Raw genomic sequence first — 27,819 nt, 5'->3', positions numbered from 1 at the left:
ATGTAGGCAAATCTCGGTAATGACCTCTGAAATAGTCCCACACGTGGTGAGTTTTCTTACAATTGAAATAAAATGTACATGGTGGGGGAGGGGAGGATTTTGCTCATGAGACATGGTTTCAGAGGAGAAGTCTCTGTGACTGGTCCTCAAACTCATGCTGTTGACCCATCCTCTATCCTGAAAACTCCACGTCTGTTTTCCTGTGTTGATGGTTAAGAACCAGTGAAGGGATCAAGCATCAGAGGCTGAGAGGAGAGTGGTTCAACCTCTGGACCATTAAACAACTCAATGCATGTAAGGAAGTTGCCTCTTGAACGGGGAGAGGGAAAGGATTGTTTGGAGAGATCCTAAATGTTTGGGCTCATAAACACACCTCCCGGCCTACCCTCTTTCTGCCAGCCACATTGGCAAGCGCTCTTGTCAGAATCATGGGTGGCTGGAGGCAAAAAGTGTCACTGGCCTGAAGCTTCCCAGGATCTGGACACTGCTCTTAAGATAACACCCTTCAGTCGAAACTTGTCTTTGCCCACGTCTGGTCTTGTAGGCACTGGGCCTGAGGGCTTGTATTAAGTTGCAAGGCTGTTCTAAGAACTGTCAAGAAGGACCCAAAGATGGATGGTTGTGAAGGAGGGGAGAGGGGAGAGAGTAACACACAGGTGGGGGAGGGACTTAATACTGCGTGGGATGGGATTGGCACTTAATTTCAAAAACAACAGTGATCAACAGCTTTTTAGCTCAGCTGACTGCAGACAAACACAACACACAGTGGGCTACAGCATTTGTTCACTGGGGCACAGAAGAACTTTCTCCACCGGCTCCTCTTGTTCCAAATCATCCTCGGTGTTCTCCTGCCAGGGTCCTGGGTTACTGGATGAAGGGCATCCGCTCCTTGTTCTCGCTGTCGCCCTCGTGGTCCTCCTCCTCTTCCCCCGCCTCGCTGGTCTCTGTGCTGTCGTTGGCCATCTGCAATTCAACACAGGGCGTTTTAGAAGGTCTGCGATGTCTCCTCCCTTCCTGGAGCATCTGAGGAAGCCCCTTGGGAAGGCCTCCTTCGAGGGCTAAGAGTTAGGGTTGTTTCCTTCCCCAGGAGGGCAGTGTGGTGCCGGCTGTTTTAGGGTGGGGGCCCTGACGTAAGGATCTGAGTGCAAGGATTGGGAATTTGGGAGATGATTCCAAGGAAGTGCTGGTAGGGAGGAAGGAGACGAGACAGAAAAGGCAAGGGAGCCTAATAAGTAGGTTCCTGATGTGGGCAACTGGGGCTCAGTCCTCTTGGGGACCACTGGGAGACAGTGAGGGGCATGCCCCTCACAGGTGTCCCGCATATGGGGGTGGGGGGATGGAAGCCAAGGAATGGCCAAGGTGGGTATCTCCCTGGCCTCTCTGGCCAGTTCTGTACGTGCTGGCCACACATGCTTCTGGGGCTGGAGGCTCTCAGTCAGAGGGGCCAGGTGCTGGGGGACGCCCTTAGGCACTGAGAGCGTCCACTGCACGGACTGGCCGGAGTTGAAATCCTGGTGCTGTCACTCCCTAAGAAGCCAGACCAACCATACTAACAAATGTGCATTCGTGTCCTTTATTGTCTACACAGAACACCGTGTCCACGAATATGGACTTTGGTTCTAGCTAGCTAGCCATCATCACCAGTCCCTGGCGTGGTTATTATACCTCTCTGAGCCTCCCTTTTGTGGATGGTTACAAGGGGAATAAACCCACCTGCCTTACAACGCTATCATGAGGACCAAGTGAAACAAAGTAACGTGATGTACTTGAAGCGTCCAGCAACGGGCCGAGCGCATGACGGATGCTCAAGACATCCTAGTCCTGTCCATCAGCAGCCCCCTTAGCGAACCGGGCCTCAGATTTCCACTCCTAAGCCCCAATTGACGTCCTTTGCCCTGACGCCCAGATCTCCTAAACCCGAGTCTTTGCCTATGCCCACCACTCATTCTTTCAAACAGGAATTGGGCCCACGGTCCTCGGGCCTCCCCGCGTTGCCTGTCCTGGAGCTGGATTTGCCCTCTTGGCCGCAGGCAGTGTCTTCTTCCTGCAATAACAGCCCGCCACTCCCTCCCCTAACTGGTGCCTACTTTGCTTTCAGCGCTCAGCCCGCTTCCTCAAGGAAGCCTTCCCAGACTACCCTAACTGGAACGGTCCCCCCCCCCCCCGCCCATGACCGGCTCTTCTTTGTAGCACAGATCAGCAGTGTCCCATCTGGACGGATGGCCTCTTGACCGCCGTCCACCTGCCCCGCCACGGGAAGCGCAGACACCGTGGAAGATGACCAGGTCTCCTCTCGTCTTCCTGTGTTACCCTCTGCAACTAGCACAGGGCCTGGCACGCAGGAGCGTAGAGTACGAACTCTGAGAATAGCGAGCGAATAATCGTGAGAGCTCTGGGGGCACCTGGCTGGCTCCGTCGGTTAAGCATCCGGCTTCATCTCTGGTCATGATCTCGCGGTTCGTGAGTTTGAGCCCCGCGTCGGGCTCTGTCTCTCTCTATCTCTCTCTATCTCTCTCTCAAAAACAAATAAACATCGACAAAAATAATCACGAGAGCTCCGCCTTCTTAGTATGTACCCCACATTCACCAGTGTGCCAGGGGACTCAGGCACATTACCCCTTTCCATCTTCTCAACAAGAAGCAGCAGAAACAGTAACTACTGCCCCCTGTGCAAGGTGGGCAGGCTCTGTTTTCCCGCAGCGCGCAGGGACACCCAGAGGTGACGTGCCCGGGGCAGTGGCGGGGCGGCAGAGGTCGGCAGACTTCAGAGAAGGCTGCCACTGTTCTCAGGGGCGCCGGTCAGGCCGGGGCCAGAGCTGCGCCCCGACGCCGTGGGGTCCGGAGGAAGCAGCCCGGTCTCTGCTGTGACCCTGGGACCCGTCCTCAGGTGAGCTCAGCTCCGCCCTGGCTCAGCCTCATTGAGGGAAGGCCCCACGCAGGAGAGCCTTCACTCTTGGCAGGCACTTCGTAGGCACTCCTGGCAAAGGCACTTCCAGAGCGCTGCCCGAGCCCCTCGTAGCCCCGATAGTTCCTGGAGGAGGGGGAGTACCGTGCAGTGTACTCAGCGAGGCAGATTCAGGGCCCTTGGCTTGGCCTGAGCTCTGAAAGTGGCCCTTCTAATAGAAGAAGGCCCCTCTGTAGGCCCCGCACTGCCCCCACCCCCAACAGCTGCCCAGTGGGAAATGATGCGTTCCCGAGGGGCCTTGACCCCGTGCCATTTCCTTTCGTTAGGCGCTTGCCGTAGAAAAGATTCGCCGGACCCATCTTGGCTCTCACGATGCCCTCTGTTTAGCCTGACTACACGCTCCTCCTCCTTCAGGTCTCGTCTCTATCCAGGCAGGCCGTGGCCTTCTCCCCGCAGAGGCCTTCCAAACACCACAGATCTGAGTTGGCCACTCACCACATCTCTTTGTTTCTTTCGGTCCTAAGGTAGAAGTCCTCCTGAGTGAGATTCAGGAACCAGCACCATGGCAGGTCCTGAGGTCTCACCCTCAAAGTTGGGCTTTTCAGCCCAACTGGTGAGAATCCCCTGTGGTCAAACAGGCCTTCCCAAAGTCCAAGGGCCCAGCGGGACCTCCTGTGTAACAGTCACAGGCAGGAAGCTGATGTCAACTATCTTGCTTAAAACAAACTGTCCAGGATGGCTCTAGATCCCCTCTACTGATGGGGTAAAACAGACCTGGTCATGTGTCTTAAGAACAACAGAAGTGCACAGAAGACCCGAGAGCCCAGCCCTCGCCTCCTCCCTAGCCTCAACCCCTCATCTGCCTTCAGATACTTGCTGTCACACCCCTAGAACTTCATAAGCACTTAACATACGATGTCCCTATACTTGTTGGTCATTTGCACTTTGTGAAATGCCCTCTCATGAAATCACCCTTCATTGAGTGACATGACCATCCTTCCCGAACTACATTATGGTTACAAAAGCCAAGGTACACTTAAAAAAAAAAAAAATACACACTAAAACATGCAAAGATTTTAGTTTTTTTCTTTTATAAATGCCCGATGCAGGTTCAAGACTCAACGGGTGAGAAAGCGAAGAAACAAAAAACCCCAAGTATTTTCGCTGTTAATCCTTTCCCAGAACTTAGTATGCATGGGACAATGCCTTATGTGTATCACTCTAATTGACTTGTGAGAACTTCGTTTGCAGACAGGGCTACTGAAGATAGACAGGCGGGATAATCGCCCAGGGTCACACACAGGAGAGGAGAGCCAGGCTCTGAATCCACGCAGTCTGACGGCGCTCTGTGTGTCGACCGCACACTACATCGCCCCCTCCCACCACCGGTGGCCCCAGCAAGCAGGTTGGGGAGTGACTTTGACACGCTTCACTCCTGGAGGGATCCCTGGGTGTAAGGGTACCCTCAGGAGGCATCTCGGAGGCAGGTGGCATCCTTCTGTTGAGAATGTGCGTGACTGTATTAGATTTTACCAGGAATTCCTCTCACCTGTGGCAACCAAGAGGCAGCACCTGTGATAGGCAGGTTATCCCTATCTTTCCTGACTGCCCTTAGATTGCTCTTGAAATGCTCGCACTGAAGCATTTCCTTTCCTTCTCAGCACGCATCCCAGCGGTGTGACTAATTGTCCATTTGCATGGTTGTTTGATTACACAGGTCTCCTCCGCGAGCCAGAGAGCCGCCTGTATTTCCCTCTCCCCCACCTGTGCCTGCGTCTGATAGACCCTGTCGTGCTGAACTGAACGGATCCCTCTGCGTTTGACTCACCAGTGGAGTCGGGGTCTTCTCTACATCCAGAATCAACTTGCCGATGTTTCCTCGGTCGTGGATCCGCTGCATGGCCTCCTTCACCTGAGCCGGGAGAAAAACGGAAGCGCTGATTGGGTGAGAAGTTGCCCAGGTGGAAAAGCCAAACCAGCCGCCGCCCACGTGGGGGCGCTGTGGTTCAAGGTTAGCAGCCAAGCCAGAGATGCTTTGGGACCCTGGGTGGAAATAAATTCTGATTGTGTCACTCAGGCACTCTGAGCTTGTGCAAGCAACTTGGTCCTCTGGGTCTAAGAAATGAAAGTGATAGTCCTTGTAATAAGACGACGCAATTTTCTTTAAAAGGTGGGCGGGGGGAGTTGGTGGGGAGGAGGGTACCGTGAGGTTCCAAGAAAGACATCAGTCAGAGTAAATTCTGACCGATAAAATTATTTTTCTCAGAGTCACTTGTGCCCTGCTTACCAAAGTGTTCTATAACTCTGATTCGTAGTTTAACTAAAATGATCCATTGCCCAAGCTAAACTATATTCAGGAAAATTCCCTTAGGTTACTCCTGGTTATTGCGTGGAAATTTTGTTTCTACGTAAGTAGAGTTTTCACCAGAACTAGTATTCTGCGCGGAGAAGAGGACCTAGTTTTCCTTTCAAATGATACGGGCTTACTTAAAAAGCAAGCGTGTGCCCTGATCTGATTTATGCTTTGAGCATTTCACTCTCTGGCTGTGCGGAAAATGAGCTGTAGGGGGCGCTGGTGAGGATTAAATGAGATAAGCAAAGGGCAACTATTACCAGTGCTTGGCATGAATAGGCCCTCCACATTTCTTAGTGAAATCTAAATGGAAATACAACATCTCTTGATTTAAAAAAAAAAGTTACAAGAGATCTGGCCTAAATTTTTTTTCCTAAAGTCTCAGATTTTTAAATATTTTTGTTCACTCATTCAAGTCCACAAGTATTCATGAAATGTCCTTATAGGCTACATGCCATAGTTTTTGTTTATTTGTTTGTTTGTTTTTGTTTTTGTTTTTAGTTTAAAGTAAGCTGAGATGTCTGTCTTTGAGGAAACCATTTGGATAAAAACTTGAGCCGTTAAAATGTGCATACTCTAATTGCTTTTCTGGGACTTAGCCTAAAGACATAATTCAAATTGTGGGGGAAAAAACTTACCACACAAAAGATACTCAATGACAGCATTGCTTTTAACGGTGAAACACTTGCAGCCACTTCTGTATCACAGAGTAAAGGAATGGTTAAGTAAACCACCACTCTTAGATTTAGCTACAGAATGGAAATACTATGTTGCTATTAAGCTGCTAATTACAAGGAAAGTACAGCAGGGTCAAATGCCTTTGTAATGGTGCTAAATGAGAAAATCGAGACGAATATTTTTATTTACATCCCCATAAAAACGTGGACATCCTAAAATAATCAGAAAGGGGTTCAGACACATGATAAAACGTTAGGAGAAATGAGTGCCTTTTAACTCCAAACATTGTTATTTGGCAATACGTTATCAAATCAGTATGTAATGTAAGTTAAATGCATATTTAAACGTAGTCTTTGGAAAACCTAGTATCGGTTAGAATCAGCCCTTTTATAGACTGGTAGTGTCATGTGATTAAATTTCCTGACCCTGATACACATCCAGTAGATTTCTTTTATTTCTGTGGTGAACACTGCTTTTCAAAATGCTGTCATGTCTGGTCATCACGACTATATACCGAGAATGTTTAAATACCGTGGCAGACAGCCTCCAGAATGGTTCCCAACCTTCCTTTCCCCCTGACACACACCCTTTCTCCCTCGAATGTGGGCCAAACCTGCTGACTTGCTTCTGACCATTGGAAAACAGCAAAAGGGATGGGATGTCACCTCCAAGATTAGGTTATGAAAGACTGATTTCTGTCTTGTCGTCTCTTCCTCTGACTCTTCGTGCCTTCTTGCTCTGGTGACACAAGCTGCCCTGTTGTAAGCTGCCCTAGGGAGAGGCTCACACGGCAAGGAACTGAGGCAGACCTCCCACCGACAACCACTGACGAACTGATACCCTCGGTCCAAAAGCCCACGGGGAACTAGCTCCTGTCAACAACCAATGAGAGAGCTCAGAAGCAGATCCTTCCTGAGTTAAGCCTAGAAACGAGAACGCAGCCCTGGCTGACACCTTGGGAGACCCTGAGCCCAAGGACCTAGCTAAACCATGCCCAGGTTCCTCACCCACGTAAAGTGAGATCACAAATATTGTTTTAAGCCAATAAGTTCTGGGGACATTTTGTTAGGCAGCAATAGATAACTAACATTCTTTCCTTTCATACATAGTTCTTATCTTGTAAGATATATGTCATACCCGTTTTACAGCTAAGTACCTTGATGCTCAAAGATCAAAGCAATCTGTCCAAAGACTATGTGGCTATCAGTGACAGAACTGTGGTTCAAACTCAGGTCTGTCAGACTTCAAAACTGATGCTTCCTCCCCCTGCCCCCCGCCCCCGTTCCACCCAGACTATGTTGTTTCATTTGATTCTCAAAGGCAGAGGAAGGTGGTAGGTAACATCTCACATAATGATTTCCCAGAATTCAGTTGTTTATTACCCTGACAAGTCATTAAGCACCTGGAAACTCCTTGGAGATTCGGAAGAATTTTTGTGCCATTTCTCCAGTAAGATAGAGCCCAGGGACACTGAAAAGCTGTTTTCTTTCCAGTTAAAGCTTATTGTGATGCTAGAAAAAAGCCCCCCGAAGGGCTGGCTCTAATCTGCATATTTTTTTGGACAATTTCCTTCTGAAATGAACTGACTCCTTGAAGTTCCTTTTGAAGGGGATAGAGAAAGGGTTGGGAATGTTTCTGAGACATAACTGAACTAGTCTGATCCCCAGTCATGCTGTTTGAGTTTAACATCCTCTTAGGCTGCTTTTGGAGATGTGAAAGAGCCCTTTTGATGACAGCGTAGAAGGAAAGAAATGGCCATTTTCTGATCAATTTTTTATCAGGTGAGGCACTTTACACACGTTGCTTCCTTTTATCTGCACACCACAGGTTCACAGATGAGAAACCTAAAGGTGAAAAATCTAAGGAATCTGTCCCCGGTCACCCACTGAAAGGAATTCGAACCACTTGGGAACTGAGAGAGCAGTTACCCCTTTACAGGACTCTGGACAAAATCCAGGAGAGGGCTCTGCTGTCTGCACCCCGAAACCGCCCTCACATAACTCCATCAAGAGGTAAAGTCTGCAAAAAGAGACTTTGCTCTCAAAATACCAGTTCGTAAATTGACAGATATATGTTATACCCATTTTACAGCTAAGTACCTTGATGCTCAAAGATCGGTAGGTGACAGTGACCTCGGTAGGTGACAGTGACCAAAAGATGGTGGTGACAACTTCCAGAGAGCTCCTTGTCTCTCTTGTGGCTACCATTTTTGTTTTTTGTTTTTTTCCTAAGGGACACTTCTGCTCCAAACCTTTTCCCAGCGCACTTGATGATGGGAAAATCCTAGTAGCCCCGCACTGCCTAATGCAGTAGCCACAAGTCACATGTGGCACTGAGCACCTGAACTGGGGCCAGCACAGACTTCGATGTGCTGTGCGTGTAAGCCCCGCGGCCAACTTCAAAGACGACGAGAGCAGATACACTATCTCGTTACGAATTGTTGACATCAATCACGTGGTGAAACGTTAACATGATAAATACGCTGGCTTAAATAAAACAGACTACTAAAGTTAACCTCCCCCACTTTTTACTTCTCTGGATGTGGCTACTACAAAACTGAAAACGTGGCTTGTGGCTCACATAGTCATCCTGCTGGACAACACTGGACTGACTTCTCGGGAACGGACGTTTCTTGTCCTTTCCTGTGTCACTACTTTGTCTTACACCTCCCTCACTCCTGCCACTGGACGCTTATCTGGAGGTTACTGGGCTTCTCAGCTTCGTGCCTCTGTATACGTGGGGTTCCTTCCTGGACTTTCCTGGTCCCGGAGCTAACTTGGATTTGTTCTGGGGCTCTTGTTCTCGATGTGGACCCTTCTAGGAAGCTGCTATTCCCCCGCCCCCACTCTGGCATTTGGGGCCAAGTCTCCTTTGGGCTCCGTGGGCACCTCAGGCCAGCTATAACATCACCCTTACCCCCAGCTTGGAACTTGGCCCTTCTTCTCTCCAGTACATTAGGCCGGCGCCGTGCAGTGGAGATACGAAACGGGCTACAAATACCCTACAATTTCTCTAGTTACTCACATTAACAAATGTAAAAAGAAACTGGTAAAATCAATTTTAAGAATATATTTTCTTTGACCAAATCTATCCAAAATATTATCACTTCAGTATATGCTCCACATAATAAGGTCTTCATGAGATATTTTATGCTCCTTCCTCCTTTCGTACTATACGTGTCTGGAATCCAGGGTGTATTTTGTTCTTACAGCGTGTTTCAATTCAGATGAGCCACGCTTCATGTGCCCAGTGGCTGCACATGGCTCATGTCTACCGTATTGGGGAGTGCGGCTCTAGATGGTGGGACAGTGGCACCAACCTCAGGGACCCCAGTGCATGGGTGTATTGGGCATATGATAGCCTCCAGGATGAACGGATGGATGAATAAGCAAGTGGTATGTGGAGAGAGTGAGAGGTCACGTGGCTGAGCCACACGAGAGGTTTCTGTCTCACCTGACGCTCATCTCAGAGCCCTCGGCCCAGGCAGCTGCCTGTTGGGGGCCTGCTCGGTGCTGCCCGGGTGTCCCAGTGGAGTCTGTTTGTAATCAGGGCCGTGGCCTCTCGCACCCAGTCTGAGAAGCCACCGCCAGCCGTGCGGCTGGCCAAATCTGGTCTTGGCAGCTGGCATTTCCCAGGCTCGGGATTCTGGGCATACTCAGGCTAGCTCAGCCAGAGCTGGTCTCCCCTCCGGACAGTGGGAGGAAATTTGAGTCATGTGATTAAAACACCTCAAGATGCCGAGATCCTGAGCACAGAGGCTACCTGAGCTTTTCTGATACTTCTTTCCTGTCCCTGGGAGGCCACCTTGGTACCATCCCAAGTGGATGGCGGCAGGCGGCAGTGACATCATCACTGAGTCCTACGCTCTACTTCGCTGTCATTCCAGCAAGGTGCTTCATCTCTGCTCCTCACCTTCTTCATATGTTGAATGATAATAGCTCTCTTCTATCCATTCATTGATGCAGTCAGTCACTCCTTCAACAGTGCCAAAGCCCTGTTCAGGAGCTGTGTATAAAGTAATGGATGGTGGGGCGCCTAGGTGGCTCAGTCGGTTAAGCGTCCAACTTCGGCTCAGGTCATGATCTCACAGTCCGTGAGTTCGAGCCCCGTGTCAGGCTCTGTGCTGACAGCTCAGAGCCCGGAGCCTGTTTCCGATTTTGTGTCTCCCTTTTTCTCTCTCCTCCCTCCCCCACTCATGCTCTGTCTCTCTCTTCTCAAAAATGAATAAATGTTAAAAAAAAATTTTTTTAAGTAATGGATGAAATCAGTAGGCTCTCTCTGTCCTGAGGTACCCACGGTTTTGCTTATTAAATAGGCTAAACATAATGAAAAGAATCTCACAATTAAAAAACTGTGTTCTTAATTTGTTTATTTAGCCCCCATGGATCGCAACCCATCAGAGTTGACCCTGGGCCATTGTTGGTTCATGCTCCAACAAAGTCTACTGGCATTCAAGATGGCGTTCAAGCATGGCCTACGGGGAAAATGTAATGGGTTCGGAACACGTTTGCAGAGGAGCAGTACTTACAGTCATTCTTACTTCTGTCTGCAATGGAACCAGGAGAGGTGGGGTTTCTGAAAGCCTGGGAAGACAACGGTGAGTAAACACCTACAAGATTCATGCTGTCATGAAGCTTATGGTCTAATGGGAGATGCAGACCATCAAAGAATGACTCGAACAAATGCAAGATTGACACTTACTAATTCTAAGATGGTGTTATGAACGTGTGGATAGGAGGTTTGATCTGTTTGGGAAGATTAGAGAGGGCTTCCTTGAACAAGTGGCAGTCGAGCTGGGGTTTAAAGGATGAGTACGAAGGAACTAAGACAAGAAGGGAGAGGGGCCTTTCGCAGGAGAGGGGGCAGAATGTGAATGGAGAGACTGAAAAGGGGGCCAGTGGGCGCAAGGACAAAGAGCAAGAGTGAATGTGAGGCAACGTGCTGGTCAGGTTGGTTGGGGCCTTTGGTACCACATTGCAAAGAGTTTCCAAGGATGCAGGGGCCCACAGTGACCATACAAATCTAGAATATCTTTCCACCGCCAGTCACCTTCTGAGTAGTCAGTTTTTTCACACGTGAGTAATGAAAGTTAACAATGCTCAATCTTTGTTGGGATCTCATTTAATGTTTCATGATATTCAATTTCCTTTTGAATGGTGTGAAAGGCACAAAGTCATTAGGGTACAAATGACACCACTTAATAATCAAAGCATTTGGCCTGTGCTATGAATAACAATAAGCCTAGCCACCCAAAACAGGGGAAAAAATGAAGATGGGTTATTCCATGGATCACTGTGCCTATTAGGTGATAAATTAAAAGGTTTGAAAAGGAAGAAATGAGTAATACTATAATTAAGAAGCAGATCTACCAATGTCATCTATGGAAGATTACTCACATTTACAACAGCCATCTTTGGAATGGCTTAAAATACAAAGGGGGTATTGAAAAGTAATACATTCATTGCAAATAGACTTGGAATCTGGAATTTCTATGTTTTGTCAAATAACTCTAGGAGTCTACAGTGAGTGAGCCCTCAGATTTTGACCTAGATGCAAGAGTGACTGGAAAAGTAAAACGTTAAGGAACATAAATTGGCCCACTTGGGAAAAGAGAGAAAAGATTCAAACAGCCAACTGCTTTTTTGGATGAGTTGCACAGGTGTCTTTGCAATAATGCAGGTTGTGGACTATGGTGGAGAAAGGGAGGTGACAAGGGTGCAAAATTTAAGGAGGCACCCACTCTCAGAGTCAGGCAGGCGCTGGGTCAGCACCTGAGAGGAAGCCCCTCCTTAACTTTTAACCCTTGTCACATCTCTTGCCCCACCCTAGTTCTGGTCCTCAAGGATGACCGTTATTTTTAAAGGAAGGGGAACACTAAGTAGCTTTTAGAAGTATCTGTTTGGCCACTGAACAGCCAATGGGGATGCTCCAAGAGGATTTTTCAAGGGGCCATTAGTAGGAACTCTGGCTTCAAAAAGGTAAAGAACATTCTGCATAGGAGGAGGCAGGAAGGCAAAAAACAAGATGGTGGAATCTAGATGGAGTACCTGGTCCTTTTTCCTTCATGGATACTTGGATGACACTGACTCTTGACCATGGTCACGAGGGGTTCAAGTGAATTAAATATTGAACCAAAAGTTAGAATGTTCTGCAGAAATCTGCAGTCCATAATCAAGCCCGACTATATATTCTTACCTATTGTATTTTGAACTAAAGCAAGAGATGAAAAACAATCTAGTGAATTGCCTCCAATGTTTGTTTTATTTTATTTACCAATGTTTCCCAGTGCTGGATTTGGATGGTTGAATAGAACTGAAGTGGACACTCAGTGGATGCTTATTCCAACATGAGAGTGAGGTTCTGGGGAGGAAGAGAAGAAAGTGTAGGAGATGGTTCCTATGCCATGCAGAAACATATCTGTTGTACAGTTTGTAAGAGAGACATTTGAAATGTGATGGGGCACAGAAAAGGAAGCAGCTGGGGAGGGGAAAAGGATGAAAACCAAGGAAGTGACTCTTTGAGATTTGAAGGTCAAGTAGAAGGCTGTCACTCAGCCAATAGAAGGACATATAACTAGTCCAAGGAAATATTGCGCACCTCAGAGAATGAGTCACTCATGGCCACAAGAACACGGAGAGTGATGATGAGTTATTGAAAATGCTCGTGAGTTCCTTAAGCTCCTCAGGTCTGCTGGACAAGGGTAAAAAATAACCTGAGCTGCCACCGCTCAGGAAAATTCCACATGACAGTGGTAGCACTTGCAACATATAATTCTGACTGGCCCTTGCTTTGCATCTTTTAGCAAAATCCTCCAGCCGGGAGATTCCGTATTTCTGCTCAGAGGACTCTGGTTCCTTATTAAGGATGTAATTATCTTGCTTCCAGATAATATGGTTTTATTTGCTCACTGATTGATAACTACGATGTTCCATGGTGGCTGAGGGCTTTCAGCTGGAGCTACCAGCCATGAGTTTGTGGGAAAAGGTTAGAACTATAAGGAGGCCATCTTTGGGGCGCCTGGGTGGCGCAGTCGGTTAAGCGTCCGACTTCAGCCAGGTCACGATCTCGCGGTCCGTGAGTTCGAGCCCCGCGTCAGGCTCTGGGCTGATGGCTCAGAGCCTGGAGCCTGTTTCCGATTCTGTGTCTCCCTCTCTCTCTGCCCCTCCCCCATTCATGCTCTGTCTCTCTCTGTCCCAAAAATAAATAAACGTTGAAAAAAAAAATTTTTTTTTAAATAAAAAAAAAAAGAACTATAAGGAGGCCAAAGAGACCCTTCAAAATCTTGGAAGTTCTCTGATGGGCAGCCATGTTTTTGAAAGAATGACAACCAGACGTGCTGACCTTTAGAAAATTACCGTTTAGAAGGCAGAGGTGACATTTCTTTAGGCTTGGAGAGAAAGGGCCCACTTGCAGGTGTGTGGGGGGCATCCTTAGAACCTAAGGGAATTGAGATGTGTTGTTTATGCCATTGACATAGCTGTGGTTTAGTCAAGGGCGAGCTGCCGAGGGTGCCAAAGGAGACCGGCCACCAGAGACAGATATGTCTGGGACAAGTTGTCTGGATAGTAAAATGGCCTAAAGTAAGGAGCGGAAATAAAAGAGGAGTTGTGTTGGTGTTTGAGGTGCTTACCAAGTGCTCATGTTGAAAGCTGGTTCTCACTGTGACTGAAGGGCGGTTTCTTGGGGCATCTGGGTGGCTCAGTCGGTTAAGCGTCCAACTCTTGGTTTCGGCTCAGGTCATGATCTTACAGTTTGTGAGTTCGAGGCCTGCGTCAGGCTCCATTGTGACAGCGCGGAGCCTGCTTGGGATTCTCTCTCTCACCCTCTCTCTGCCCGCCCCCCACCCGCTCTGTCTGTCTCTCTCTCAAAAATGAATAAACAAAAAAATTTTGAAGGGGAGTTTCTTGAGGATCCCCCCACTTAGGAAGGACAGGGCATGGCTAGAGGCTCTGGACCTGGCACCATATCGAGGAGAGTCACCGCTGTCTATACAATGTGCTGGGAGAAGGCAAGAGTCTCAAGGAAGGAGCTGTATCTAAAAATCAGGTAAATGTAAGGGACAAGGCAGAGGCGGTACCGCTGTGGGGGGAGGGGGGCGTCACTCATTATCATCACAGCAGCTGACATGACAGACACTTAGCAGGTGTTGTCACTGGGCAAAGCATGACCTCACTTCATTGCATCAACCCTGTGAGGTAAGTGGGAGTTTGTCAGGCTGTCAATCACGGGTACATAAAAATATTCTCCCCTTTCTTCCGGAGTCCCTGTTGCTCATGGAGGAGAGCTGGGATGAAAGTGAGGTTTCGGGAGAGTTAAGTGGCTTGCCCAGTGGGGAGGAGCCGGGCTTCAAACTGAGCCCCGCGTAACTCCAGGTTTCGTGCACGTTTGCTAGGCATGCACACGTGGGATGGAGTGGAGACAGGGAGGGAGGTTCCGGGGCCCTGGGCACCGCATTATAGGACCAATAGTGGACTATTTCCTCCGTACTTGGTTATGTACCTTGCTTGTCCCTTGGTTATAACACTTCACCCATTCTATCTTGAAGCCTTTGTCAACCTAGAACTATTGACATTCTGCTCCAGGTAATTGTTGGATGTGAAGGGCTGTCCTGTGCATTACGGGGCCTTTGGCAGCATCTCTGGCCTGTCCTCTTTCAACGCAAGTGGCACTTCCCCCTTTGACAAACAAAAATGTGTCTAGATATTGCCAGATGTCCCTTGGAGGGCAAAATCACCTCCAGTCGAGACCTATCATATTGTGAAAGCATATTCCTCATTGTCTCCTCTCCATCCCTCCCACTGGTCTCTGGGCTCAAGGGCAGGCACTGTCTCCCTCCGTACCCACATGACCTTGACCTTGGACAGAGACCGGCCCACAGAAGGTTGGGTTCTGCTCTATCCCCGGGACTAGGAAGAGCATGTGGTACGCGGCAGTTGTCCAATAACAGAAGAACATGAGATGGTCTCTGACCGCAAAACGTTCCTTGGTTATGTTAGGCTTTCTCAAAGTGTGGACGGCAGGCTGCCTACATCAAAATCACAGAGTGCAGCTTTTAAAGTGGTATGTTGGCCTCGCCTATACCTATTTGTTGAGACTACGGAGACATTCCACTTTAGGTGATTCAGAGGCTCTGAAGTTTTAGACCCTTGAGCGTAACTGGTTCTTTGTTTCACAAATATTGACCGCCCACTGTGAGTCAGGCACTGTGCTCCGGCCGACTTGTGACAAGGGACAGGGAAGACCGGCCCCCTGCTTGGCTAAGATCTCTCTCTGGGCGAGCCTGTCCCCCTTTGTCACATCTGGGTAGAGCTTAGTTTAACACTCGGCTTATCTATCACTGCATGTTAGACAGTAGCAGAGGGCCGCAGCCACAGCCCCTCCCGTTCTGGGGCATCGGGGAAGGAATCCGCTCTCCGCTTTGGCTCTGTACCCTTGTGTAGACATCAAACAACTTGATTTCGGCTCAGTGCGTCAAGAGACCTTCAGGATACTGTTTTGCTATTAATTCAACCCATTCACTGGCTCTGTGTGGCCCCTCAAAGGACCTAGCAGCTGAGTTTCATGCGCTCATGGCCTGAGGGGATGATCTCTGTGGCGGAGGGGTCATGGGATGCGCGTGCATCAGTCAGAATCAGCGGGTGATCGAGCAACCCGCAACCTATGGTACAATGAGCCAGATCTTGCTGCAACCTGAGCAGGAAAATCAGAAGCAGAGTTGCATGTTGGAAATGCAGTGGGAGCCTTATTTCATTTTGAGGAAGGAAACTAAGATCTAGCGTGACCCATCTAGTACAGACGCGTATCTTTGAATAAAGAAATGCAAATCAGTGCTCTGCAAAGTGAAAACCAGAGTCCAGAAATGAAATTGTATTTGACTATAACTACCACCAAGTAAATAATTATTTGCAATATGGACGAGACGCTGGTAATAATACCTTGAAAAATCACACCCAGTCTCTGGCTAAACTATTCATTTTTTTTCACTTAAAAAAAATTATGGGGGCGCCTGGGTGGCTCTGTGGGTTAAGCATCTGACTTTGGCTCCGGTCATGATCTCATGGTTTGTGAGTCTGAGCCCCACGTCTGGCTCTCTGTTGTCAGCACAGAGCCTGCTTCAGATCCTCTGTCCCCCCCCCCTTTTCCTGTCCCTCCCTCACTAGTTCTCTCTCTCTCTGTCAAAATAAATAAACTTAAAAAATAATCATAATAAAAATTAAACAAAATATTACACATGGTAATATTTGGGCAATGTGGTCATTTCCCAGAGCTGCTGAAACAAAGCACATCAAAGTGGGTCCCTTAAAACAACTGCAATTTTTTTTCTAAGTTTGTTTATTTTGAGAGAGAGAGAGAGACAGACCAAGCATGTTTGTGCATGCGAACAGGGTAGGGACAGAGGGAGAGGGAGAGAAAGAATCCGAAGCAGGCTCAGAGCTTTCAGCACAGAGCCCGGCGTTGGGCTCAATCTAAACGGAAATCAAGAGTTGGGTGCTTAACAGACTGAGCCACCCAGGTGCCCCAACCACAGCCATTGTCTCTGGAGGTTAGAAGTCTGAAATCAAGGTTTGATGTATAATTAGCTGCCATAATTTATAAGGAGACACATCCCTTCATCCATTATTTAATTACCAGTGATAAACAATCCATACGGGAAAGGCAGGATAAATAATTGATTTTTTCCTTAGGTTTCCTGGTAGCTACAGCTTTTCAAAAGAAGCAAAATTAGGGGTAAGGCCCGACACGGTAAGGTCACCTCTCCTGTTTCTTGCTGACATGAAACAGAGAAGGAGTAACTGAATACTCAGAGTGATCACATCTATGTAAAATATATATTAATATAAATAATAGTACGTTATATTCTGAGTGGTAGGGATATGGCTAGTTTTCATTTTCTTCATCATCTGTGTTTTAAATTTTTATTTACTTATTTGGACCTCTTTGTGGAGGTATACTTGACATGTAAAAAGCTGTACATAATTAATGTTTACAACTTGCAAAGTGCGCACTCTTGAAAGCGTCACCATCTAAATTAAAGCCATAAACCTACTCATCCCCTCCCAAAGTTTCCTCCTGTTCTCTTCAGTATAATAATTATGTTTTAATTACGTTTTATGGTAAGAGCACTTTCACATAAGATGTGCCCTCTTAGCGGATGTTAAGTATAAAATACGTATCGTGTTAACCGTAGGCACCATGCTGCACAGCAGCCCTCCAGAACTTATTTATCTTATGTAACTGAAACTTCGTACCCTTTGACCACCGCCCCCCCAGTCCTCCCTCCACTGGCCCCTGATAACCACTGCTCCGTTCTCTGCTTTGGTAGGCGTGCCTAGTTTAGATTCCACATATAAGTGAGATTATATGATTTTCTGTGTTTAGAAAAATGACCACAGTGAGCACGTGTTCATCGTATTGTAAGTGTGAGTAGTGATAATGAGTGTGCCCCCTAGGTCTATTCATGTTGCAGATGGCAAGATGTCATTCTTTTTTACGGCTGAGTAATGCTCCACACCACACCTTCTTTATTCATTTATCTGTGGGTGGACCCTTGAGTTGCTGCTGTATCTTGGCTATTGTAAACACAGGGGTCTAGGGGTACCTATATCTTTTTGAACTAGTGTTTTTTTTATTTTCTTTAAGGAAATGCCCAGTAGTAGAATTACTGGATCATATGGTAACTCTACTGCTAATTATTTTGGAGGAACACACAGGGTATAACGCTAGGTAAAATCAGTCAGAGAACGACAAATACCATATTTCACTCACGTGTGGAGTTTAAGAAATGAAACAACAAACAAACAGACAAAGAGACAAACAGAAAACCCAGCGTCTTAAATACAGGGGACAAGCTGGCGGTTGCCAGCAGCCAGTCAGTGGGAGGTCTCTGCTCTCATCTCCCTGTGTGTGTTGTCTCCCCACCTCAAGCCCCAGCCCACCCTGGACGACGATTTTCCCAGCCTCCTATCTGGTCTCAGGCTCCAGGTTTTCCACACCCCAGTCTGCCCTCCTTCTGCTGCGAGAGCCGTGATTACTGACGGATACTGTTGTTTGTCCTTCATGTCCCCGCTGCTGGGACCGTGCTGTCAACTCAGTAATGACAGTGATAATAATAGTGATTTTTGATGGCCAATGCTGACCACTTAGCGCATGATCTAGGCATATGCTAGGTACCAAGTGTTTTTCGTGGAATATTCCATTTGGTCCTCCTTAGAACCCTATGATGGATGTGCCGTGATCATTCTCATTTACATATACAGACAATGAGGATCAGGGAGGTTAATTAACCTGCCCGAGGTCGCAGACATAGCAGCTAGAAGAGCTAGGATTTTTGGCAGAGACTGTTTATGAGATAGCGACAGGTGACACCCTTATGTCTGGGATTGTCTTAAAATACTCCGGACAAACAGTGGGGTGGGGAGGGAGCGACAGAAGGCAACAAAGTTGACCAAACGTTAATCGTCGCGGAAGCTGGGTTGATGGGCATGTGGATGGGGGAGGACGGTCAGTATTCTACTGACACTTTTGAATATGTTTGGAATTTGCCAAAAAGCTTACAAAAAAGGAACTCTGAGCTCTGCTCCCCAAACAACAACTATAACAACGGCCGCAGCATCCACGTGCTCAACCGCTACATCATCGTTAGGAACCCGGTATGTATTTGATGACGACGTTACCACTGAGGGCTTTGGCTTCCTTGGAAACTAGGCGCTAGAGAAGTTCAAGGTGCTACTTTCACCTCCCCAGATGGAAGAATGTATCCTTTGAACCAGCTAGCCCAGCTCTGAGGAGGTAATGACCTCCAGGATTGACCACGTGCCAGGCTGCATTCAGGAAGATGAGTACACACAGCCCCCGCCCTAGGCAAGCCCGTGGCTGCCGAGGAGGAAAGGCCACCGAAACGCTCAATTCCAGTAGAGCGTGGGAAGAGCTATATTGTAGGTATGAATGAAGAGGCATTTGAGCCAGGAGAGGAAATGACTCAATTTAGAGAAAAATGGCATTTGTGTTGGGTTTCGAAGGAGAGGGAGGCGTCTTCCGGGAAGACAAGATGCGTGTACTTGAGGCAAGAACAGAGTCCTGGAAGGGGGTTGTGGATCATTCAGGGAACTGAGTGTTAGTGAGGGGGACGCTGTGTGCTGAGATTTGACGGTTGGGCTCTTTTGTGGGGACAGGGCGTGGGAGAGGCCTTCACTTGGAAGCCATGGGAGGTGTGTCCCGGCAGGCGGGGCACTGGACGAGGACAGGAGACCAGAGAGAACTGGGAATTAGAGATACGGGTGAACTAGGTGATGCTGGTCAGGTGGAATGACAAGATGGCCGTGGGACGTGGAGATAAGCTATTAAATCCCACTTCGCCTTTAAGACCATGTCACGTCATTTCTAGAAGCCATATCATTCCCCCAAGGGTAGAAAGAGCCTCTAAACACTGACCTATGTTTTGAAAGATTCTCCATCAAGCAGAGACGAGATCTGAGGTAATTTGATTTCTCTTCATCCATTTTAATTAGCTTTGGCAACAGATGACCTTGCTGGCCCCGGAACCTTCCTTATGTCAGAGTCTGTGTGACGCTACAGTCTCATTTCTAATTATCTGTGCCTGTTTGCCGAAGTTCGCGGGGGCATTCGGGGGGCTAGTCTCTTCTCTCCTGCATCTTCCTCGCTCGTCTGTCAGCTGAGTTTTCTCCTCTAAGCACCAAGAGATAGCTATTAGCCTTGGGACTGGGTCGCCATGGCAACGAGACGGCAACCAGACTCAATAGACAGGGGAGAAGAGTACGAAGATGGGAGGTGTTGTGAAGCAGCCTCCCATTCCCGCCCCGGGGGCCACTGCCTCAGCCAACTGGTTGACGAGTAGGGGACAGAATGGCTGACCAGTCTTGCTCCAAACTGGGGTTCGCTGGGCGGTCAAACTGGACTGATGCCCGAGGGGTGGCGTTTGGACAACAACTGCTGGGGGACAGTGGATCTGGGAAGGTCCCCGTAACAGACAAAGGGTCCAGGGGAAGGTGGGGAGGAGGATAGCAATTCACCCGCACTAATTAAAACCTGAGGTCGTATCCACGCCAAGCAGTATAGGAAATGTCTGTAGAGTCTTTAAAACGTCTTTAAAACACCTTGCACAACCTTGCAATTTCTCTGACTTAGTAATTCCGCTTCTGGATATAACTGGAATAATAACAAGAAAAAACCTTATATTCAAAATGTTTGTTAGGGGCTGAAACAATCAAAATGAGCACCTAGATGTCCATAAAAGGGGAAACAGCTGAGTGAACTCTGACGTACTCATTTGTTGGACTATGATGTGGCCATGATAGCTTAATATGCTTAAAAAGAGTCTCTGAGAGGGGGGAAAAAGTATCCTGCAAAGTTTTTTTATGCAGTGTGATTATAATTTCCAAAAAATGTCAACCCCCCCGAACCAGAGAACAGTAAAACCAAACCCCAAATGCACAAAATGAAAATACTGGAAGAAACAAGCAACAGAGTACAACTGATGCTTGAAAAACACCGGGGTTGGGGTGCCAACTCCACTCCCCACCCCCCGGTACTCCCCACAGAGTCGAAAATCGATGTATAACTTTGCACTCCCCGCAAACTTAGCTTCTCATAATCTACCGCTGACTGCAAGTCTTACCAATAACATAAACAGTCGATTAACGCATATTGCGTATGTTACATGTTTCATATACTATATTCTTACAAAAATGTAAACTAGAGAAAATGTTATTAAGAAAATCATAAGGAGGAGAAAATGCATTAACGGTACTGTATTGTAAAAAATCCGTGTGTAAGCGGACCCGCACAGTTCAAATCCACTTTGTTCAAGGGTCAGCGGTATATACGAGGGTTATTGTTGGGTGACGGGAATACAGATGGGGTTTTTTTTCCCTTTTTTTCTTTCTTTAAAGGGGCATATTTTTAAACGTCTCCACTGAGTATGTGTTATTGTTCCTATTAGAAGAAAATCATTTTTAAAAGCTCTGCAGTCTGGAATCAGCCCTGTTTCCAAGTGAATGAGCTGATAATCTTCATACATACAGGTACCACAGGCCACTTACTACACTTATTTTCAGGCCCTTCTATCGTCAAAGCAATTCTAGGCATTGTGGGAGCTACAAGACCAGATGATAGGACAGCTTGGCCCCGTGGCTATGACGGGCTAGATCTGTTAGCTTCCGGATGGTATCCTCGAGCACTCTGAACGGACTTTGACTAACCCAGACAATCGGTATGAATACACGGCAGACAGTCCCGTGTACAATGCGGAATCTATAATTTGCCTCATCATTTTTCATTGCTTGGGATTCCATGCAGGTTTTAAAAGAAATCATCCCATGGATGAAGAAGGCTTGGGAGCGCGTTCAGTTTATCTCTGCGTGTGTGCAGGTGGAATTATGCAAAACCTGCCCCCGTGAAGGTCCCATCTGCCTGGATTCTTTTACTTTCCCGCTGCCCATGAGTCTGCAGAGTCTTGGCACAAAAAGAGAGGCAGGTACACCTGCCTCCCAGCCACCCACAGCTGTTTAAAAAACCGAAATAGACCCAGAACAATAATGCGGACAAAAATAGCTATTTGAGCTCTGATTATGTTAGGCAATATAATAGTGATAGTAATGACGGTAAAAGCTATGTTTTTCTGAGTACTTACAACACGCCAGCAGTAACCGGCTAATGGGTTCATAGGCATCATCTCCTTTAATCTTCGCATCAACTTTGGTGCTTTATTTCTACTTTACAGAGGAGAAAATCAAGAATCCTAGAAGTTAATATGCTCAAGGTCTCACAGTTAAAAAAGTGGAACAGCTGGGATTTTGTTTAAAACATTTTTTTTGAATGTTTCTTTATTTTTGAGAGAGAGAGACAGAGCACGAGCAGGGGAGGGGCAGAGAGAGAGGGAGACACAGAATCCGAAGCAGGCTCCAGGCTCCGAGCTGTCAGCACTAAGCGTGACGCAGGGCTCGAACTCACAAATTGTGAGATCATGACCTGAGCCGAAGTCGGACGCTTAACTGACTGAGCCACCCGGCGCCCCAAGAGCTAGGATTTAAAGAAGGGAACCAGGGTCTGTAAGATCTATTCCATCATCGCCATTGAGATATTTAGTGCTTCTAACAAGTCTGAGAAGTGGGGGGTACCGCTGCAGTTTTTAAGGATGAGAAAACAAGCTGAGAGAGGTTGAGTAATTTTCCCAACATCACACAGCTGGTGGGCAGCATGGCTAGGATTCAACCCCAGCTAGTGTCTGAGCAACCCTGGGGCCCGCTCCCTTCCCCCTCCTACAGCACAGAGGCCCTGTTACCTGGCAAAGAATCTCGGGCAGATACTGCATTTCTAACACTTAACATTGGACCCCGTCCACAGCAGATGCTTAACAAGATGTGCTGAAAAGCTGAGTAAATGACATATAGATGCTGGGAAACTCTAAGCAAGACAGAAAGGTCAAGGTGCATCCATCCATCCCAAACAAGACAGTCAACCATCCAAGCCAAAGTGTCTTTGAATCATCATCAAAGGACTGTTGTACACCTCGTATCAGGGTGTTTGTCCATACCCTAAATGTATTTCGTGCTGTGAGTGATTGGCTTTGCCCTTCCAGAAGCTAGGTGCTGCTCCACGGGGCTGCCTTGCCGGGAGGTGCCCTTGAATATCACATGGGAGGCAGTCATCATGGGAGGAAGTAAAGTGAGAGGCATTGTGGGAAGATGAAATGCCATTGCAATCCCCCAAAGAGGGTCCTCATACCCTGCCTGCAGAGTATGAGATGTGGCTACAATCCACGCCGCGCCATTCCTTCTCAGCATGGGAACCCCAGAGACTCCTCCAGCATCCCAAGAGAACAAACACGTCGTCCAGAGCGACCCAGATCACTAACTCCTTAGCGTGTGTTGCACAGCCTTGGCCCCGGTAGCATCATGGGGCGGATAATTCTTTGGGGGTGGGGAGCGAGCCTGTGTGTTACGGGATGGTTAGTGCCATCCCTGGCCTCTGCTCACGAGATGCCAGCAACATTACCCCAGTTGTGAGAAGCAAATATCCTTCTGGATAGTGCCAGCTATCCACTGGGGAACAACCCCACCCAGTTGAGAACCACTGCCCAAGAGGTAGGCATTAGAAATTGGAAGCTGGTGGGGGTTGGGGGGAGACAGGCCTGTGGCCAAGCATCAGGTAGTCATGTACAGGTGGAGACAACTCTGAAGTTCTATCATCTTTAATGGTTCTGTTTGTTTTACAGAGAGAGAGAGAGAGAGAGAGAGGGAGGGAGAGCATGAGTGAGTGGGGGAGGGGCAGAGAGGGAGGGAGGGAGAGAATCTTAAGCAGGCTCCATGCACAGTGAGAAGCCCGATGTGGGGCCCGATTCCAAAACCCTGGGATCATGACCTGAGCTGAAACCAAGCGTCAGATGCTTAACCGACTGAGCCGCTCAGGAGCCCCTGCATCATCTTTAAACGACGCCCCTTTCCCCTGGTCCCGCATTCGTGGGAGCTGGATAGGGATGGTGATCCTAACAGCAGCCTAATAACTGCCATTGCTGTGTGACAGCCGTGTGTCCTGTGCTCCTAGACACATCATGGCTCCGGCCAGAGGCCACACAGCTAGCGAGCGGCGGGTCTGTGGACCTGAACCATTGTGGTGCACTGTCTACATATATGCGACCCCGGGGCCTCCCTGAACTTGATCCTCTGAAGTCGGGCGGGTCACCGATTGGAGAAGGGGAGAGAGAGAGAGGGAGAGAGCTGTTCTGATTTCACTGTCACCACTGCCATTACCACTCCAACCTGTGGAGGGCGCTGCTGTCCTTCGAGGTCTGGCCCAAGTGCACCATTGTCATTTTTACTTACTTAATGAATGAGATGAGAATGGGTTCTAACATGTAAGTAGGACTCAACCAAAGGCTCAGACACAACCCACTCCAATAATTTACTCATCCTTCGATTAAGACCATGACATCTTCTCTTGGGCTCATGGTAACCCTACAGGGATCAAGAACAAGGAACACCAAGGAGGAAATCAGCAGCGAGAGGTAAAGGGACTTGCCTAAGGACACACAGCTAGTAAGTGACAAAGTCTGGATTAAAACCGATGTCTGTCTGACTTGAAAATCCCAGCTCATTCCACTATTCTTGGAAGATGGCACTCCACGTGGAGGCCTAAAATCTAGGCCAGCTTACTTAGGGACTTACAGGCAGGTCGCGGTCACTCTTTCACGGGGGCCAGAGCCGGAAGGAGGGAAAGACGTCTGGGTCAAGTTCTCAGAAGACCACCAGCGGAGTTACAGCTTCACCGCCTCGGGAATCTTGACATTTTGCCAGTCGCTTCATTTTCCTGACTTCGGTTTTTCTTTGGAAATAGCCTTGCGGGGAGGTTCTCTCTGACTCCAGGGGCAGGTGGCCTGTAGGTCTCATGGATCATTTTAAAGAACCCAGGAAACGTGCTTGCTCCTTCCTCTCCGTGCAGGGCAGTGGGGTCTACTTCGGGGGGATGAAGCAAGCTTGTTGGCATCCCAAGGAGATGGTCCCTAACTGTGTGTGGGAGTGTGAGGTTTAGTTACTAGTCTTCTAGTACAGTCTACGCCTTCTGGAGTGACCCAGCTCAGTAAATCTAGAAAATACCTTTATGAGGTCAAGTAGACTTCTCTACGGCCCTTCTGTCCTATCCCTTGGCAAGAAGATTAAGCGTGAATTCATTGTGTCTGGGCGTGTGCCAGGCCCTGGGGCAGAGCTAGCTTAGGAGAGACCGTGGGCCTTGGAGCTCCAATCCCAGCCACATCGCTCCCTAGCTGGGTGGCCTTCAGCAGGTCACTCAACCTCCTAGAAACTCAGTTTTCTCATCTTTGAAATGGCATAACAATGCCCACCTCATGGGATGGTCATGGAAGTAGAAGGAGAGAAGGGCATAAAGCCACAAGCACAGAGCCAGGCATATGGCAGGAGCTCAACAAATAATGGGTCCTTTCCTCCTCTTTACCCTCTTGGAGCAGGATATTCAATGTCACGGCCTGGGTGAAAGTGAGCTCTAACAGCAGGGAGTTGCTTGGGACTTTCTGGGGGCTGAATAAGGATCTTTCGGAGTACTGGGCGGATTCAATGGTTTTTGTTTTATTTTTCTTCCTTGCGTGCTATGTAGACGAGCTTGGGTCAGAAGATGTGTATCTGGAGAGGTAAGGCAGACAGGGCTTCAAATGCCACTTAGAGTGTTTCAGGCCTCAAGTGGCAGATGAAAGGGAGCTACATTCCTTACTCTGGGGGGTGATACATCTGATGCGTGAGGATGAGACACGGAGCGCGGTGACGTCTGCCCCCGTGGTAGAGAAGGGTGCTTATGCTCAGACCTAGTTCAATCCCCATGCCCATCACCTACCAACTGCATGACCTTGGGCCTGTCCCGTAACCTCTCTGCCCCAGAGTAGTTACCTCTCTGCAAAATGGGAAATCAGCAGCAGCAACTATAGCTTTGGGGGCTTGCATGAGTTGCCACGGGAAGGTGCCCTGGGTGGCGCCTTCCAAGATAATCCAAAACCTACGACAAGTGGCGGTTAGAGCCAATGGCGTGCTGGAGCCAGCTCCTACTGGCTCATGCAAGTGGCAAGCTGACTGTGCACATTTCTTCCCAGTTGTGAGCTCAGTGATGTCACGTTGCTTGCTTGAAATCGGCCACGTGGGAATATTTACACCAGGGAAATTGGCACCTGCTATAAATCAGCGTGTGACAGCACACTGCTACTTGTGTCTAAGTCTGTTTGATTGAGATGAATCATTTACATGATGCTTGATTTAGATGGGAGCAGGAGACCCCAAAGGTAGAGAATAACTACAAATGTAACCAAGCTGCCTCCGGGCATTTCTGTCCCCAGAGAGCCCTACAAGCACACGCCCCACAGAGGCTGGGTCTCATCTTCTGAAGATTCCCAGCGGCAAGTGACTTTTGCTTCATCCAGGTATCTCCTAAGTACAAGTAGCATATTTAGTAACATGTTGCGAAGAAAACTCTGTGCTGTTGCCATACATGGGGGAAAAAAATCAGTATTATTTACCAGAAAAAGCCAAGCATAATAAGTAAAATAAAACGCAACGATTTTATTACATTCTGGTCTGATACCACTGCTTGCCTGAAGACTTGAACCTGGGGCCCCCTCCCTCTTTGGAAAAGAGGGTGAGGAACAGGTGTTCTAGAGGTGTCAAAGCACGTGAGCTCCCCACGGGGACTTTACTCCTGGCAGGAGCATTAAGAGGGAAATGCAAAGGAAATAAATACTTTTCTCACCGGATGATTCAATGTGAGGCTGTTCCATGTTAAAGCCCTACCCCATGCCATTCACACATAAGTAGATGAAACACTGTATTCGATGTTACTAGAAGATCGGAAGGCGGAAAGAAAGCCATTGGAAACAAAATTAAGCAGGGACGTGTCGCTGAGCTGAAGGCAAGATTCGTATTAGCTTCAAAACCAAAGTCAGCGGTGTGTGTGACTTGCTCATTATCACTGATGATTAAATATTCAGGAATTTAGCAAGTCAGCCGACAGCACACTGGTTGCTTGAAAATGGCAAGGGTGGGAATCTTTACACCACGAATACAGGCAGGTGCTACAAATGGGAGCAGCCCACACCGCCAAGATCCCATTGTTACCACACTCAACTCACATTCCTCCAGCTGAAGCCTTCTTTGCCGCTCTGAACTTGTAAAGAGCTTTACTCTTTAGGCTTAGACTTCTGGGGATGTCCCTTCCCTTCCTCCTGCCTTGGAGTATTTGCGGGGAACAACTTCAAATGCACTGAATAACTTCTTTAAGGGTGATGATCTCATTTCCATGATTGCATCTTAAAGAAGAGTGATAGACACCAGTGCTGAGAAATTTGCCGTAATTGATTATTGTGTATAAAGTACGCTGACAATCCTTCTTTCCAACACATACTCTTTAATGAGCTATTTTAGCGCTGGCTCTGCTAAATGTTTGGATTTATAATGCCCTGGAAAGTCAGTTTCTGAGGGTGTAATGGCTATTAGGGAACAACAACAAAAACAAGATAGAAGACAATAAATTGAGTGCGGGAATTTTTCAGCCTTTGTGTTCCCTCATGTCACTGTTGTCTGTTTCATTCCAAGCATTGCTGTGTATCTTTTTGGTCCAGAATCTCAAACTCTTCAGTCTTCACCAACCCAGGAAGCAAGAGAGAGGCCACACCCAGGTTACCTGATATCAGGGAAAGGGCAGGGCTTTGGGATTAAGTTTTCTGTGTGGCTGTATCTGGCACAGAAGTGTGACTTGCCATCCGTGTGAGGTTAGATGGGTAACAACATGTTTGTTCTGTACCTGGTGTGTGTGTGTGTGTGTGTGTGTGTGTGAGAGAGAGAGAGAGAGAGAGAGAGAGAGAGAGAGCGAGCGCGCACAAGAGAGCAAGAGCCTTGGTTTGGAGCACTTGCGGATTTCTTGGTGCAACTACTCCCACCATGGCCAATCTTAAGCTACAATATAATGTCACTGCTGCATAGTTGGAAAGAGATGCCATGCGGTGGGCTCTCAGGAGCTCCAGCACACCACTGAGTGTGGCTCAGATAAATCTCCAGTCCTTCCAACGTTTCAGAGGACTGGTAAGTGCTCAGTCCCACAGAAACGTGTAGACAGGTACTTTCCCAGAGTTAGCGTGGAGAGGTGGTGACCAGGTCCAGCCAGCAATGGAAGGGCTACCCTAGGACCCTCTGTGGGTGGGGTCCATTGGGACCATAAGGGGGCAGCAAAGCGCCTCGGGGGGAAGAAGCAGTTCCAAGTAGGAAGTCCACATCCGAGCAGATGATGGGTGTGGGTGCAGAGGTCCAAAGCCTCATTCCAGGAGAGGTGAAAGGATCCCGGGATGCATCCGGGTCAGCTCACCCCTCGTCTCCCA

At 48.1% G+C, this 27,819-nt stretch overlaps 1 protein-coding gene across 1 annotated transcript in view; it reads right to left on the bottom strand.

The window, feature by feature from the left end:
- Positions 1 to 303: 303 nt before the first annotated feature.
- Positions 304 to 27,819, bottom strand: part of VAT1L (vesicle amine transport 1 like) — a 147,467-nt gene continuing 119,951 nt past the window's right edge. The window contains exons 8-9 of the mRNA XM_047079268.1: positions 4,734 to 4,817; positions 304 to 963 (exon numbers count right to left, since the gene is read on the bottom strand). Of these exons, the coding sequence (XP_046935224.1) occupies positions 865 to 963; positions 4,734 to 4,817 (183 nt within the window). The 3' untranslated portion in view covers positions 304 to 864. The remainder of the gene's footprint in view (positions 964 to 4,733; positions 4,818 to 27,819) is intronic.

Source organism: Lynx rufus, unplaced genomic scaffold, assembly GCF_022079265.1.
Source record: "Lynx rufus isolate CCGP_SWC_20201006 ecotype Redwood Valley unplaced genomic scaffold, mLynRuf1.p SCAF_16, whole genome shotgun sequence".
Taxonomy (NCBI): Eukaryota; Metazoa; Chordata; class Mammalia; order Carnivora; family Felidae; genus Lynx; species Lynx rufus.
This window is presented reverse-complemented; position numbering and strand designations above follow the sequence as displayed.